At 44.3% G+C, this 16,591-nt stretch overlaps 1 protein-coding gene across 1 annotated transcript in view; it reads left to right on the forward strand.

Annotated features, from left to right (window-relative positions):
• The window catches only part of SNX29 (sorting nexin 29), a 551,607-nt gene that overhangs the window by 263,219 nt on the left and 271,797 nt on the right, over nt 1-16,591 (forward strand). Inside the window, exon 15 of the mRNA XM_079945062.1 lies at nt 10,989-11,095. Coding sequence (XP_079801188.1) covers nt 10,989-11,095 — 107 coding nt within the window. The remainder of the gene's footprint in view (nt 1-10,988; nt 11,096-16,591) is intronic.

Raw genomic sequence — 16,591 nt, forward strand, 5'->3', positions numbered from 1 at the left:
TCCAGTTGGGAGCGGCCATTCCTTTTCCATGCCACGATCTCTTGTCTGTTCACCACCTTCTTCCCCAAGTACTATCGCCTGGCTTCTCATGGGAAACTCTAGGTTGAATCAAGATTTCTCAGTTTGGGGGGACTCCCTTCCCCAAGGTTGAAATTAGCTGGCTAGCAGCCAAAGTTCATTGGTTGCCCCATCCCTAAAAAGCCTGGACATGTTCAGCGATAGCTCAGAAAGCCCTGGCAGAAGCTCTTCTGAGAGACGCCGGAAACTTGCTGCCCTGGTGACACCTGGTTCTGTGACGCTGGAGCCGTGCGGGGCTGGTGGCAGTGTTGGGTTCCCTCTGTCTGCTATGTAACCTTGGGGCAGGGAGAGAAACCCCTCAACCTCTCCTTAGCGTTTGGGCCTCATGAATGCCTGCTGGACAAAGGTCTGAACCAGAGAGTGAACGAGTCTCCCTTAGTTACTCAGCTGCTGACGGGGCTGGGGCGGGAGCGTGCTGTGGGGGAAGGAACACGGGCTTGGGTTTCATCCTGAACCTCCCCTTTGGTACCTGTCTGACCTTGGGCTAGCCCCTTAACGCCTTAGAAACTCATTTTCCTGGGCTAATAACATCTACCGTGCAGGTTTATTGTGAGAACAATACATGATATAATAATGTGCTAGCAGCGTGCCTGGCGAGGCAGAAGCCGGTAGAAGGACGACCCCAGCAGTAGCATCATCTGTGCTCCTGGCTGCACACGGTGCTGAGTGCTTCGCCTGCATGGTGGTGTTTCATCCTGTGGTTCTTTGCGGTTGGGGCTGTTACTGTGACTATTTTGCAACAGGAGGAAACTCAGCTTTCAAAGGTGGGGTGGTCTCACCTAATTCTATGGTTCTTATCCGGATGCTCTTGTCTCCTAATTTTGTGTCTCCAACCCTGACCTCTCCCCTAAACTCTAGACTCATGTGCTACTGCATTTTTGATATTACCTCTTAGACATGCTTGTATCAAACCTAGCTTGTCTGAAAACCAAACTCCTGGCGGTCACTCGCCCTGCTCTTTCCCCAGTCTCCCCGGCTCAGTCAGACGATGGTTCCATTCTGCAGGTTCCGGAGGCCAGAAATCTTGGTGTTACATTGACTCCTGTCTTCACCCAACCCCACATCAAATCTGACTTTTCTTTCTCGACCTCTTCTGCTCCTTGTCACACCCGTTGCTGTCACCATGGTCCAGGCCAGCATCATCACCCCCTGCCTGGACCACTGCCGTAGTGCCCTAACCAGCTCTGTGCCCTGGATTCTCTTGGAAGAAGATGCTGCTACAAAGTTAGGAGCACGGGAGGTGCCCTGGGGGATAATGCCTCTGAAATAGAAAGGGGACAGGCAGCACCGGGCCGGGAGAGCCTCCGGTTTGGATGCAGATTTAACAGAGTTCTGCCCACCCACCTTGTTGGGGAGCTCTGTGCAAAGACTGCTCATTAGAGGGGTCCCACGTTGCCCCGAGGTACCGCTCTGTGCTCAGCCACCGGCTAGGGCTGCCCTGAAGGAGTAGCGCATCTGGAAGGGGCTGCAGCTGGTGGTTGTCAGCTAACTTCACTCCTTGCTGCTGGTAGAGCAGTGAGTTCTCCCTTGAAGGGAGACCTGAGCTGGGTACATCCCCAGCCACTACACCTCCTCTCCCAGCTTCCACAGTTGCCCCTTCATAGAGCCAGTAGAATGATCTTTAAAAAAAAATAGGTCTGATCATACCACCTTTTGTTCAGTCTTCCAGGGGCTTCCTGTTTTGCTCAGAATAAAATACTATAGCCTGCAAACCCCTGCCATCTCCTCTGTGGTCTCATTTCCTGTCGATCTCTTCCTCATGCATTATCCTTAAGCCACACTGGCCTTCCTACTGTTCCTGGAACACATTAGGCCTGTGCCTACCTCAGGGCCTTTGCACTTGCCATTCTCAGGAATGCTCTCCCCCCCCAGGGCTTTGCATGGCTCACTCCCCCACTTTATTCTGGTCTATGCTCAGATGGTACCTCCATGGTGAGGCCTTTCCTTATACTTTATATAATTAGTATTTCTCCACCACCATGCTTTAACCCTCCCAAAGCACGTCTTACAGCCTGACATATTAAAGAGTTATTTTCTGACTCCTCCCACTAGAGTGTAAGCTTCATACTGGCATTCCCCACCGTCCCCCTCCCCGCCCCCATACATCCCTGTATTAAGTATCTAGTGTCTAGTGCCTGGCATGTAATGAATCTTAAGTAGCCAGTTGTTGAGTGAAAGGATGAAACACTTGCCCAAGGTCACTCACTGGTGAGTGGTGGGGCCAGACTTTGCACCTGGTATCTGTCTGATTGCAGAGCTCACGCTGCCTCATTCGCTGTGCTCTCCCCCTGCCTCAGCGAGTGCTTGGAGGACGGTAGATGCTGTTATTGTTGAAGCCTGTTTCCTTTGCTAGAACAAATGTGGGTACCTGCTGTTTTGTAAGGATCACTGTCACCTTACCCAGGAGGAACTGTTCTCCTTTGGAACCTGCACGTGTCCCAGATTCCCATCACACCACACCCAGCCCCCTGTTATAGGACCCGGCACACCTCCTTTTGTGCATTAGAATGTTCAAGGGAACCATCTCTGAGTTTTAAATTGTTCTTTATCCTCCTTCACCACCAGCATTGCATACTGTTTGCATCCAGGTCAGGCTAAGCTTGTTCAAATTGAAAGCAGAACAGTAACCTTATCATACTGTTTGCCATGCTGCTTTCCATGGTATCTGAAGTTTTGCTTAAAATAATTGAGGCAAAACCCCCCGTGTGTTCTCTGGTGCTTTGACCGCCAGTGAGACCAGCATAGCGTCTGCTTGTTTCAGGTGACTTATCACAGACACCTCGGCAGGCAGCAAGGAGGTGAAGAACTGTGTCATGTTCCCTAAGTTTAAATGACCTGCTTGTGGTGCTAACAAACCCGCAGCTTTCCTGGAACATGACAGATAGTTCTGATTTACAGTCAGTGTCTTTGTGCTTCTATCAAACACAGTTTCAGTGTCTATTTGGATTTAAAGAGAGAAGGCTTATTATTTTTGCCAAATTTTTTCCATTTGGAGTCTAACTTCGATAATTATACCATCAAGGAAATAGCAGAGAAAACTGCTGACTACTCAGAGTATGTGCAAGTGAATGAAGTGTAGATGTTCCTGTGAATAATGTGGCTATTCGCTAGGTTGCTTGGGTTATGGGGCATCCTGTGCTAGACAGATGACGTAGATAGCTTCACCTTTGGCACAGGCCTCAGCTGGCCAGACTGAGTTCTACATGGAGGCTCCAAAGTGCTGTGTAAGATGAAGCAATATCATTGTTTTATTTATATGAGAGCCCATTGTGTATGGATGTAGCTTTCAAATTTCGTTTAGCAAATTAAATACAGCCCTTACCCTGTTTTGCTTTTGGACCTGTGTTTATGTTTTGGTCTTTTCAACACAGTCCCCTCCCCGCCCATCCTCCCGGGATAGGTTCCAAGAGCCCAGGGGATGCCTGAAACTGCCCATAGTACCACATCCCATATATGCTGTTTTTTTCCTGTACTAATGGGCAGGTCGTATATACAGCATTGGATACTCTGCCCAAAGAGGGGAGTCACGTCCTGGACAGGACAGAGCAGGGTAGTGCAAGGTCTCACCATGCTACTGAGAATGGTGCATGATTTGAAACTTACAAATTATTTATTTCTGGAATTTTCCATTTAATATTTTTTGGACCACGGTTGACCACAGGTAACTGAAACCGGGGGGAAGTAAACTTGTAGATAAGGTGGGGGGTGACTGCTATACAGCTTAAGTTTCTTATCCACAGTTGAAATATCTAACCATGTTGGTGAAAGTTTCTTTCTGTCCTGTTGGGAACCAGCAGCTGCCGTCTTCGTGCAGTGCTTGAGCAGGGCAGAAGGTCAAGTTCTGAACACTGTCAAAGTAACTCAAAATATGGACCGAGATTGTTAATGAAAATATTTTAGGTTTACGATGGCATAGTCTTGTACTCTGGAATTCAGAGTGAGCTGTTTTGGAAACGAGTAGAGTTTCCTCCTGGGCTGTTAAATTGTCTGTCTCTCTGTTCCAAGACTAATGGATCACTCTCAGGAAATAGGTATCTTAAAAGAACAACAACAGACTTGAAGTGTGATCAGTCACAAATGTTTGTATCGGTTGTTCAGATTTGACTTGCAGAATTCAATCACAGTTGATCCTCTCCAAGTTGATTGGTTTACTGGAGGATGTGCAGAGTGTGTGAAATGGGCTGTCAGCTGCCATTTTTGGCTCTCATGACTTGGCGTTACTCACACTTTTATTATGCTGTCTTCCTTGAACGCCTGAATGTTCTCTTGCTCCCGAAGCAGATGAAATCTTCTTGACTTGAAAATACACAAATCAGATGGTGGTGCTTGTACAAACTTCAGCTAAAGGGACAACTAACTTCTGGTGCCTCGCCACAGCTCACCTTGCCAGTAGAGAGGCGGGGAGTGTCTAACCGATGAGATGGCTCCCCTCACTTTCCTGATATTAATCTATAAGCTATAGAGATACATCTTTATCCATTCATATGTTGATGGACACTTAGGTTGCTTCCATATCTTGACAATTGTAAATAATGCTCCTGTGAACACTGGGGTGTTTGTATCTTTTCAAATTAGTGTTTTCATTTTCTTCAGATATATACCCAGTAATGGAATTGCTGGATCATATGGTAGTTCTATTTTTAGTTGTTTTGAGGAACCTCCATACTGTTTTTCACAGAGGCTGCAGCAATATATATTCTTGCCGACATTTGTTATTTGTGGTCTCTTGATGATAGCCATTTTGATAGGTGTGAGGTGATGCTGCATTGTGGTTTTGATTTGCATTTCAGTGATGATTAGGAACGTTGAACATCTTTTTGTGTGCCTGTTTGCCATCTGTATATCTCTTTTTGAAAAATGTCTATTCAGGTCTTCTGACCATTTTAAAGTTGGGTGGTGGTTGTTGTTTGGTATTGAGTTGTATGAGCTGTTTATATATTTTGGATATTAGCCCCCTTTTGCTTATATTATTTGCAAATATTTTCTCCTATTCAGTAGGTTGTCTTTTTTGCTGTTGTTTATGGTTTCCTTTGCTGTGCAAAAGCTTTTAAGTTTAATTAGGTCCCATTTGCTTATTTTTGCTTTTGTTTCCTTTGCCTTAGGAGACGGATCCAAAAAAAATACCACTACAATTTATGTCAAACAGTGTTCTGCCTATGTTTTCTTTTAGGAGTTTTATAGTTTCTGGTCTTACATTTAGTTCTTTAACTCATTTTGAATTTATTTTTGTATATGGTGTGAGAAATGTTCTGATTTCATTCTTTTACATGTATCTGTCCAGTTTTCCCAGTACCAGTAATTGAAAAGACTGTCTTTTCCCCATTATATATTCTTGCCTCCTTTGTTGTAGATTAATTGACCAAAAGTGCATGGGTTTATTTCTGGGCTCTCTCTTCTCCTCTATTGATCTATATGCCTGTTTTTATGCCAGTACTATACTGTTTTGATTGCTGTAGCTTTGTAGTCTTGTCTGAAATCAAGGAGTGTGATGCCTCCAGCTCTGTTCTTTCTCCAGATTGTTTTGGTTAAATGGGGTCTTTTGTATTTCCATACAAATTTTAGAAGTATTCGAGTTCTGTGAAGAATGCCATTGGTATTTTGATAGGGATTGCATTGAATCTGTAGATTGCCTTGGGTATTATGGTCATTTTAACAGTACTACTTTTTTCAATCCATGAACACAGTGTATCTTTCTGTCTGTTTGTGTTGTCTTCAGTTTCTTTCATCAGTGTCTTAAAGTTTTCTGAGTACAGGTCTTTTACCTCCTTGGTTAGATTTATTCCTAGGTATTTTATTCTTTTTGATGTGATGGTAAATGGGATTGTTTTTTAAATTTGTCTTTCTTTATAGTTCATTATTAATGTAGAGAAATGCAACAGATTTCTGAATATTATTTTTATATCCTGTAACTTTACTGAGTTCATTAATGCGCTCTAGTCGTTTTTTTGGTGGTATCTTCAGGATTTTCTATGTATAGTATCATGTCATCAGCAAACAGTGCCGGTTTTACTTCTTCCTTTCCAATTTAGACTCCTTTTATTTCTTGTCTGATTGCCGTGGCTAGGACTTCCAACACTGTGCTGAATAAATGTGGCGAGAGTGGGCTTTATCTTATTCCTGATCTTAGAGGAAATGCTTTCAGCCTTTCAGCTTTTTATTTAAAAATTTAAAAAAATTTATTTCACCAAATGAAATTGAGTTTAGTTTTTTAAAAAATTGAGCTTTTGTACATAGCCTTGTGGTAAAAGACATACTTTAGCAACCATCTTTCCCCATTTCCCACTCCTCACAAGCAACTGCTTCAGACTTTTTAACTGATTGTTTTAGTAGTTACCTTCATATCTCTGAATAATGTGTGTCTATTGCCATTTGTTGATTTTTTAGTTGTAGGTGTTGTTTATTGATTTCTCACTGTGGAAGATGAAGGGTAGCATTCTCTGATCCTCCACGCCCTTGAACTGTGTACACACACAGACAGACATATACACGCACACACCCTCCAGCTGTCATATAATCTAGCACAGTCATGTGCTCATTTTGGTTAGATCCATGATCCACGATTACATTATCATGACTCTGAAAATGCTCTCTACAGTTGAGCCATGAGATACATGATTAGTATTTTTGGACAACTTGTAAATTTCTTTGAAGTTAATACTTACCTGTTTTTTGTTTTTTAAATTTTATTGGTATTCTGCATACTTATCACTAATTCAACTTCAAAATTTCCCTCAGTTATATAAATCTCAATGTTTTCAAACACTTGAGTCATCAGTGGCATCCTGAGGCAGTCTCTCCTGGGGTCCTCTGACCTGTAGCTGGAAGAAGCCTGACTACTCTGTGGGCCTGTACTCTCCAATTCACTCCTCCTTTATTGAGATATAATTCATATATTATACAGTTCACCCCTTTAAAGTGCACAGTTCAGTGGTTTTGGTATATTCACAAGGTTGTGCAACCATCATTTTCTGTTTCCAGAACATTTTTTATCACCCTAGAAAGAAACCTGATACTCATTAGCAATCACTCCCCATCACTCCTTCCTCCCAGCCCTTGGAAATCAATACCACTCTGGACATTTCATGGAATCATGCAGTATGAGGCCTTTCACTTAACATCACGTGTGGCTTTTTTCACTTAACATCATGTTTTCAAGGTTCATCCATGTTGTGGCCTGTGTCAGTACTTCATTCCTTTTTAAAGCTGAATAGTAACCCGTTGTATGGGCATACCACACTTTGTTTATCCGTTTATCCATGATGGCCTGCAGGTTCTTCCCACTTTGGTTATCATTAAGAATTTTCTCAAACTCAGTTTTGTGTTGAATCTCCTATATCTTGGCATCTCTGTCTTCCTCTTTCTGGATTTCTTCTCTTCTTTGGGTGGGAGGTAAAATTTTTGAGAGGTTACATGTCTGTAAATGCCTTTACCCGCTTCTCACATGGTTTGGCTTTGTAGATCATTCCAGGTTGGAAATAATTCCGCTCAGGACATTGAAGATTCATTGTTTTCTAGCTTACAGTGATGCTGTTCAGAAATCCTGTGCCATTTCTGATTTTTTTTATCCTTTGTAAAACTTCTGCTTCCACTCCAGGAGTTTGTACCCTCTCCTCTTTGTCTCCTGTGTTGTGGAATTTCACTGTGAGCATGTGAGCATCGCTTATCATCAAGCTTATCCTCAGTAGAGCTCTTTAGCTTCAACACTCATGTCTGGTGGTTCTGGGACATTTCTTGAATTGTATCTTTGACTTCCTCCTCTCTGAGTTATTTTTTCTTTCTTGAGCGCTTCTCATTTGGTAATTCTTGATTTCCTTTTTTGTTCTCCATTTTGTCATCCTCTGGCTCTATTCTCTAGAAATTTCTTTACCGTCTATCCCTTATACGTGGTATTCCATTTTTGCTGTCATATTTTTGCTTTCCAAAGGGCTTTTATACATTCTGTGTGTTCTTTTCAAGTGTCTCCCTCTTCCCGTTTCTCAACTGCACCTTCTCCTCTCTCTCTGGGAGTATTACCGGTAGTTTGCTTTTGAAACGTTCTTCTCACTTAATAATTTTTCTTTCCTACATGTTGATTTCTCTATTTGTTTATTCTGGTCCCTGTCTTTCATCTTAGATGCTTGCCTCAAATGTAAGGTGATTTCTGGCTGTCTTCTCAGATGTAGGAGTGGGGCACTAAAACACTGATGGAGGGGCTGTGCCGTTTTCCCGGAAAACCCCCCACATTGAGCCCTTTCCTCTTTGGCTGGTAGATTCCTAGGAAATTACTTTCTGTTCCCTTGCTTAGAGGTATATGCCTGCTGCCTGCTGCTCTGGGAGTGGGGAGGGAAGAAGAATGGCAAAACTTCAAAAGTTCAGTGTGTATTGTTTTTACCTCTGTTTTTAGTAAGATACCCCTACCTTCAACTCAGGTGCAGCTACTGGTTTTTTTGGGTTTTTTTTTTTAACCTTTTCTGGAGAATAAACCCCTAGTCTTCTGCTAGTTGCTTCTTAAGGCAGACTTTTATCCCTTCTTTGGACTTTTAGCTGGTGTTCACTTCCGCTTCTAGAAGTGTCTCGTGTTAGCAGTTTATGCAAGTTGTTCACTTTAATCAGATTGTGTTTTGCAGTTGCCCACTTGTAGCTGAGAATGAAATTTTCTCAGGTCTGTCAGGTTCCTCACCAGTTACCTACCTTCTTCTCAGCTTCTAAAATTTTGTTGTGTTGTTTTCTCTCTCATTCTCTTTTTCTTTAAGGGTGGTGCCTTTAGAAGGAATTATTTTTAATTGGTATTTTAATGAGATTTTGAGAGGTTGTGAATGTAAATTAACATGTTCAATCTGTCAACTTAAACAGGTTGTTACTGAGTCACTCCTTGCAGTAGTGGCTGGAGCTATAGTCACTGCTGGGATGGAAACCACTTAGGGTTTTATTCCAGTATGTTCTGTGTCGTCACTCAGGGGCCTTGCTACCTCCGGGGCCCTGACCAGCCGTGGCCTGATGGAGGCTCCGTGAAGGGCTGAAGGTGGAGCCACTGGTTCAGGCCCAGCAGCGAGTCCCATTGTTGCTCAGCTTTTCCCCGTGTTGACTTCTCCCTCAGTGCCTGACCAGAGCCCGTGTCTCTCGAATCCCAGTCGCTGGGGGGCTCACCTTAGCTTCCTGTTCTGCCTCATTGCCGTCTCATCACCCTTGATGGGGCATCCAGGAATCTCATCTCAGGACACACAGGCATCTACATCTGCATCCCTGATGCTCGTTTTCAGACGTGGGGTGAATCCATAGTCACACTACTGGGTCTTAACTGCTCATGCAGGAGTTCTCCACTGCTCTCCTTCTACTTATCTTGGAATTATCTGGCTCTTTCCCTGTTTTTATCTTTTTACTCTTCTCTACAAAGTGAGCATATGTGGGTATATACCTGATAGTAGAAACAATGCCCATGGGCATCTACTGTGCTCTTTTTTTTTTTTTTGAAGTATAGTTGATTTACAATGTTGTGTTAGCTTCAAGTGTACAGCAAAGTGATTCAGTTATACATATATATATTTTTTTTCAGATTCTTTTCCATAATAGGTTATTACAGTTCCTTGTGCTATACAGTAGGTCCTTGTTGGTTACCTGTTTTATATAAAGTAGTGTGTATCTGTTAAACCCAAATTCCCAATTTATCCTTCCCCTCCTTTCCCCTTTGGTAACAATAAATTGGTTTTCTTTGTCTGTGAGTCTATTTCTGTTTTGTAAATAAGTTCATTTGTATCACTTTTTAAGATTCCATACGTAAGTGATATCATATGGTATTTGTCTTTCTCTGTCTGATTTACTTTACTTAGTATGATAATGTCTAGGTCCATCCATGTTGCTGCAAATGGCATTATTTCATTCTTTTTTATGGCTGAGTAGTATTCCATTATGTATATGTACCACATCTTCTTTATCCATTCATCTGTCAGTGGACACTTAGGTTGCTTCCATGTTTTGGCTATTGTAAATCATGCTGCTATGAACATGGGGGTGCATGTATCTTTTCAAATTAAAGTTTTCTCCAGATATATGTAACTCATGTTTTTGGCTCATACAGCTTAATATAAAAAAAACAAACAACCCAATCAAAAAATGGGCAGAAGACCTAAATAGACATTTCTCTGAAGAAGACATATAGATGGTCAACAGGCATGTGAAAAGATGCTCAATATCACTAATTATTAGAGAAATGCAAATCAAAACTACAATGAGGTATCACTTCACACCAGTCAAAATGGCCATCATTAAAAAGTCTACAAGCAATAAATGCTGGAGAGGGTGTGGAGAAAAGGGAAGCCTCCTCCACCGTTGGTGGGAATGTAAATTGGTGCAGCCACTATGGAAAAGGGTATGGAGGTTCCTTAAAATACTGTGCTAATTCTTGTGCTGACCTGAGAGTCAGTATCTCATGAAGATGTCTTTGCATTGTCATTGTGCATTGGTTTTAGAGTTTTTCCAGAAGATTCCTTGGTTCTAAATATAATCTGAGCCCCATTGCCATTTCACTTCAGGCTCTAGGCAGGCACTATCTCCTGGAAAACATTTTTGATGGAGAAAAAGAAATTTGACCAGTATAAAAGATGTAAGTGTAGGCTCTTATATTTGCCAAAACACTGTCTGTTTTCCCCTGAAATGGAAAGTAGCTATAGGATTGTTCCCCAGACTCCTGTGCATCTGTCTCTAGGACAGTTATTGCTGTTCTTAAATACAGCTTATCATTTGATTTACTGTACTTCTGTGAAAATGATGCAATGCTGAAGTAATTAGTAATTGTGATCTTTTTTTTCTCCTTTAACAAGAGCTTTCTCTCTGGAGAAGCCATTTGGAAAAGAAGAATTTTTTTTTTTTCCAAATGGGAGAATTATTTTTGATTACTGTTAAAATACTTACGGAATGTCTTTCTTTTCCTAAAGTTGTACCAAATCTTTGGAATGTTGATGGAGAAGTTACAGTTACGGACCAGAAGCCGGGAGAAGTTGCCGAGGAACTAGCCAGCTCCTATGAAAGGAAGCTCATTGAGGTAAGGGCGGCAGAGTCCGCGTTTACTCCCGACATCAGCTGCTTTGGAGATATTTCAGACCGAGGCCCAGCCTGTTAAACAGATGTCAGCAAAACAAGCAGTCACACACTCCGCCTCCCACAAACAAAACACAAAATGGTAAAACCATTGCAGTTGACAGAGAAAAGTAAGAAAGACGTGGTTCTTTGAAAAATATCATTTAATTAGAAACCTGTGGCAAGGAGATAAGAGAGAAAACGTGAAAAATAAGAAAACAGCTGTACCCTTGGGTTTGGAGAATATTCAAAACAGAAGAGAATATCACATACAACTTTGTGCTGAGAAATGGGGAAATAGGGATGAGATGGACTGTTTTCTAGGCTCGCATTCAGTATCAAAATTCATTGAAGATGAGGCAGGCTACCTGAAGGGACCAAAAAAATCTGTGGAAGAAAGTTATAAAAGTTAAGAAAGAGCTGTGTCCCAAGAAGGCAGCAAGCCTGGATGGTTCTATGGTGATTTTCAGGGCACCCTTCAAGGTGTATACAAAAAGCCCTTCACTATTTATATTTTCTTAGAGCATTTTTTATCTATATCTGTACCTTGGTTCAAGTGTGTATCACTCCAGTATAAAAAATCTGACAGAGATAGCAGAAACAAGAAAAGTATAGACTGGTAGCGTTTGTGCATGGATACATAACAATTCCAGAAAGGTATCGCTCTGTCAAATTTAGTCATATATTAAAGGAACAACATATATAAAAAGTTAAAATGTATTTAGGACTTCTAGGATGGTTTAACATTAGGAAATTCATCCATCAAGTCCACCCATTAATAAATCAAAGGAGAAAAACCGGATATTTATCTTGATAGGTACCAAAATGTCCATTTGGTAACACTCATCATCGATATCTGATAAAATATTCTCGGTAAATGAAGAATAAAGGTCCTTTTTTGGTATGATCAAATGCTTTTGTCAGAAACCATTAATTATCACCATACTCAATGGTAAAGCTGGGAGAGTAAGTTTTTGATTAGGTAACTAATATATACAGGTGTGTGTGTGTGTCGCGGTGATCCAGTGGTGGTAGCATTTATTACAAGTCATGTGTGTTTGTGTACATACACACATAAAAGTATACACCTATACTTAGTACTTTCTAAATCTTCTACGGTGAGTAAGTTTTATTTTTGGAATCAGAAAAACACCCACAGCTGCCGTGGAGACGTGCCTGACCTGGGGTGGGCTTCAGGGGTAAGGCCTTTGAGGAGCAGCCCCTGAGCTCATTCTGGTTCAGGCTGCCATCCTTGTGGTCTGTTTCCTCTGTCTCTGAATGACCTCGAAAGAAGGGAGCTGACTTTAGAAGCAACTTGAGTTCTAACTCAGGTGAGCTCAAGGGAAAGCAAGCCAAGGTCTCAGCCAAACAGGCGACTGGGTGAGGAGTTAAAAACCGGGATGGGAGGGCCTGGGCACGGGGAGGTGGTCCCTGCAGCGTCTCTGCCCATCCGTGGACCTTCATTCAGAGGGATCATGAGACCAGAGTTGGCTGTGGCAGAAAGCCTGGGTGGAGAGGGGAGCGGGCCCCTTACCCTCAGAACTGTGACAATCCTAGTGGACTCCGGGTCTCTGGATGGCAGAGACTCTTTCATCACTGTATTCTCAGTGACTGTTGACAGGCGGTGAATTTAGCTAAGTAGCCCTTGAGTGAAAGTATTTGAAGTTCTCCTGGGACAGGGGTGGCTCTGGTTTGCTGAATGAAGGAAGGGCTGCTGAGCTAGGAAGGGTGAAGGGTTCTTACCAGAGTGAAAGGGGGTTGGGAGCTTCTGTCCCTTCAGGAGAACCAGGGCAAGGTGTCCACTTGTAAGGATGTGGTCAGACCCACACAGCTTAGAGACCAGTGCTCGTGTCCCTGGATTCCTTTGGGTGCCGGGCCTGGGGCAGCGATCTGGGGGATTGACATGCTCGTCAGAAACTCGGAGGGGCTTGACCCGCTGAGGAAACACTGTAGTTCATTCTTGGGCCGGCTGCTTGGTTGGTTGGTTGGTTCATTCAGCGTTGGTTGGGTGCCCTGTCAGCACCAACTTTTTTTTTGTTTTTTTGCGGTACACGGGCCTCTCACTGTTGTGGCCTCTCCCATTGTGGAGCACAGACTCCAGACGCGCAGGCTCAGCGGCCATGGCTCACGGGCCCAGCCGCTCTGTGGCATGTGGGATCTTCCCGGACCAGGGCACGAACCCGTGTCCCCTGCATCGGCAGGCGGACTCTCAACCACTGCGCCACCAAGGAAGCCCCCCACCACCCATTTTGACCATGAGAAAGCCTCACCACCTCACTGCACTCCAGCTGCGGTGTGCGGGGAAGATCCAGGTGTGATGTGAAGTTACTGTCGGATCCCCTTGCATCGTTGCTCTTGTTGCCTGCAAGAGAGGTAGGTGTTGAACTCCCACATCAGGGCAAAAGACTCTCTTGCCAGCCTTAAGCCTTCTTCCACGTCCTTCTGTGATCCTCTTACGCTGGGAGCAGTGGAGTCGATGGCTGTAGTCAGCAAGCTGGGAGAGAGGTGAGGTTGAAGCAGAGATGGTCCTCCAGTGGCATTTACTATGCCGCACTGATTTTTCATTCTGTTTTTGTTTGCAAAGTGAGATCCTGTCAGTGATCTCTCATCTCTGAATAACATTAGTGTTTCATTTCACCACGACTTTTGCCGAGCCCTCTTTGTTGGCATTAATCAAACCCATTCTTCGTGATGCTCGGCTGTCATTTTATTAATGGGTTGGTTTTTACCAAGAAAGAGTTGTAAACGTGTGTTGGAGTGGAGTAGTAAAAGGATGAGGGGGAAGAGTTGAGGCATTGCTCTTCCCATTTCGAAAGGGCAAAGGAAGAAAAAATATATCACTTTAAATAATATGACTATTTAAAATACCCCAACAATTGAATAACTCTTCTGTGATTCATCCCAATGAAAAGGGAGTTCCTGAACCTTCTTTCTCTAGGTGTCTTTCAAAGCATTAAAACCATTCCACCTCCCTGCACACATACACAGCACGCTGCATGGACAGCTCAGAACCCAAAGCAACACCGTATGTAGTAGCTGGTGAGAATCAGGGGCCCAGGACAGGAAAGATTGTGCAAAGATTGTTCCTGACACCCTGTGGTGGTCAACTTTTGAAAACAAGAGGGAAAAGAGAATTCTGGCAGGTGTAGGTTAATCTGGCAGGGAAAGAACACTGCTATCAAAACACTCATTATGTAAGAGCCGCTGTAATACAGCAGCTAGCCGTCAGCGCATACTTTCAATTCTGGTTACTGTGCTAAGGCTTTTTTTTTTTTTAATTTTTTTTTTTTTTGATGATGAGAAACAATGCCATATTTTATTTTATTTTTTTTTGCGGTGCGGGCCACTGTTGTGGCCTCTCCCGTTGTGGAGCACAGGCTCCGGACGTGCAGGCTCAGCGGCCATGGCTCACGGGCCCAGCCGCTTTGCGGCATGTGGGATCTTCCCGGACCGGGGCACGAACCCGTGTGCCCTGCATCGGCAGGCGGACTCTCAACCACTGCGCCACCAGGGAAGCCCTGTGCTAAGTCTTTACGTCGATGAACTCTTGCAATCCTCAGCAGGGTTCCTTGAGGGAAGGTACTGTTGACAGATGGGGTTTTGAGAAGTGAAGTAGCTTGTCTAAGATTTCTCAGCTGGTAAGAAGCAGAACTGGGTCCGAATCCCTCAGGCCATCTAGCACCAGAGCCCAAGCCCATCGTCCTGCTGTGTTCTGGAAGGCCAGGCTCAGTGAGAAAAAGAGACACCTAAGAGAAGGGCCAGTCACTCGTCCCATTTGAGAGAATACGTGGAGGGAGGTGAGGGTTGCCAGCAGTAGCTGACAGAAACATGGCACGTCGGCCGTTTGGCATGGTGCTGGCGGGGCCTCGTCCCACACCCTCAGTTACTGCAGGAGGAGGGAACGCCTCCCACCCGTGCTCGGACCTACTCGATTCTGAAGCCGCTTGCAGTAGAATGCCAGGCTAGGACGTTATCTTTTTTTACTGTGTGTTCATTGCCTCATTCGGCTCCAGCATACAGTAGGAGCTCTGTAAGTATCGAAGGGGATGACAGTCCGTCAAGTGGATTCGGCTGTTCCGGGTCATGTTTAAAGAGTGATGGATGGACTTCTCTCCACTCTCAGGTGGAGAGTGGGTTGTGCAAGGCACCCCTGTAACTCAGCCTCCTGGCAGAAGGGACTCCGTATCTAATAAGAGGTGGCACGGCTCTTTGGGGGAGGCACACGTTTTCCTGGCCGTCAGTTTTAGGGGGAATTTGAGCTTGGAGAGTCTGGAGGGGATCTTGAGAGAAAGATGGGCGCTACCAGCTCATGTAGCACATATTTACTGACTACCTCCTACGGGTCCGGCCTTCAACTCCCTTTCTCTACCCTCAGTGGCCTCCCCTACCCTGGGAGCAGTAGAGTTGATGATTCTAGGAGATGAGCCACGAGAGATGTGAGTCTGAAGCTGAGACGTTCCTCAAGTGGCGTTTTCTTCCCTAGACTGAGTTTGTCCTCTTTTTTTGATTGTAAAGTTATTGATGCTTCACCCGTGGGTAGCATCTGTGTAACCAAGGCTTGTCGTAGGTTACAAAGACGAACAAGACACATTACCTGCCTCTGGGGAAGCTCCTGGCCTGGGGGGTGAGGCAGACACGTCCGTTATGGTAATTAGGAAACAGGGTTGACATGCCAGAAGTGCAGGCGTAGAGTGGCGCCTGCCTCATGGGCTCCTGGAGCTGTGTCTTTAGCAGCAGAGTCTTGCAGAGCTTGGGCACCTAACTGGAGCTTCTAGAACATTCCTCCCCTTTTCTTTGGGGTTGTTAGTTACGACACTCGGAAATTTCTTTTGTCCACTTCCCATTCCTCCTGAAGAGCTACACATTAGAGGAGATGGATTTGTTCTCACCAGGGATTTTGAGGATAAAAGATACTGGACACGTCCCAGATAGATCTGCTCTAAGGTTCCTCTTTACCTCCCGCAAGTGCAATCCTTTTGGTTTGGATTCGTCTCCGGAGATTTTTCCATTCCTTTCTAGCAGTTGCCATCAAGAAAAGTGTAGAATTGTTGGCGGCATTTGGACTTTGGTCCTGCGTCGCCTCCTGCAGCCTGGTGGCTTGGGGAGCACAGGTGTCCCATGTCAGACTCAGTTCAGATTGGTCCCTCACCGCCGTGCATTCGTTCCTGGGCAGGCCACCTGACCTCTCTAAGCCTCAGTTTCTCTGTCAGTAAAGTTGAGCTGGTAATACCTACTGGTAGGGTTACTTTGAGGATTAAATATAAAGAATCAGGTTCAGTACCCGTAGTGGACAGGAGTGCTTTCTTTTCTTCCTTCTGTCCTGATTTCCTTTGGAGGAATGATGACCCCACCGTGTCTTGCGGTCTTGCTAGGAGAGTAGATCTTAGGTACTTTGCCCTGCTTTGGCCCCAGGGCAGGCATGTGACCTGAGCCAGGGCAGTTGGGGCTTTAACTCCTAAAT

Source organism: Stenella coeruleoalba (genome assembly GCF_951394435.1).
Source record: "Stenella coeruleoalba genome assembly, chromosome: 15".
Lineage (NCBI taxonomy): Eukaryota > Metazoa > Chordata > Mammalia > Artiodactyla > Delphinidae > Stenella > Stenella coeruleoalba.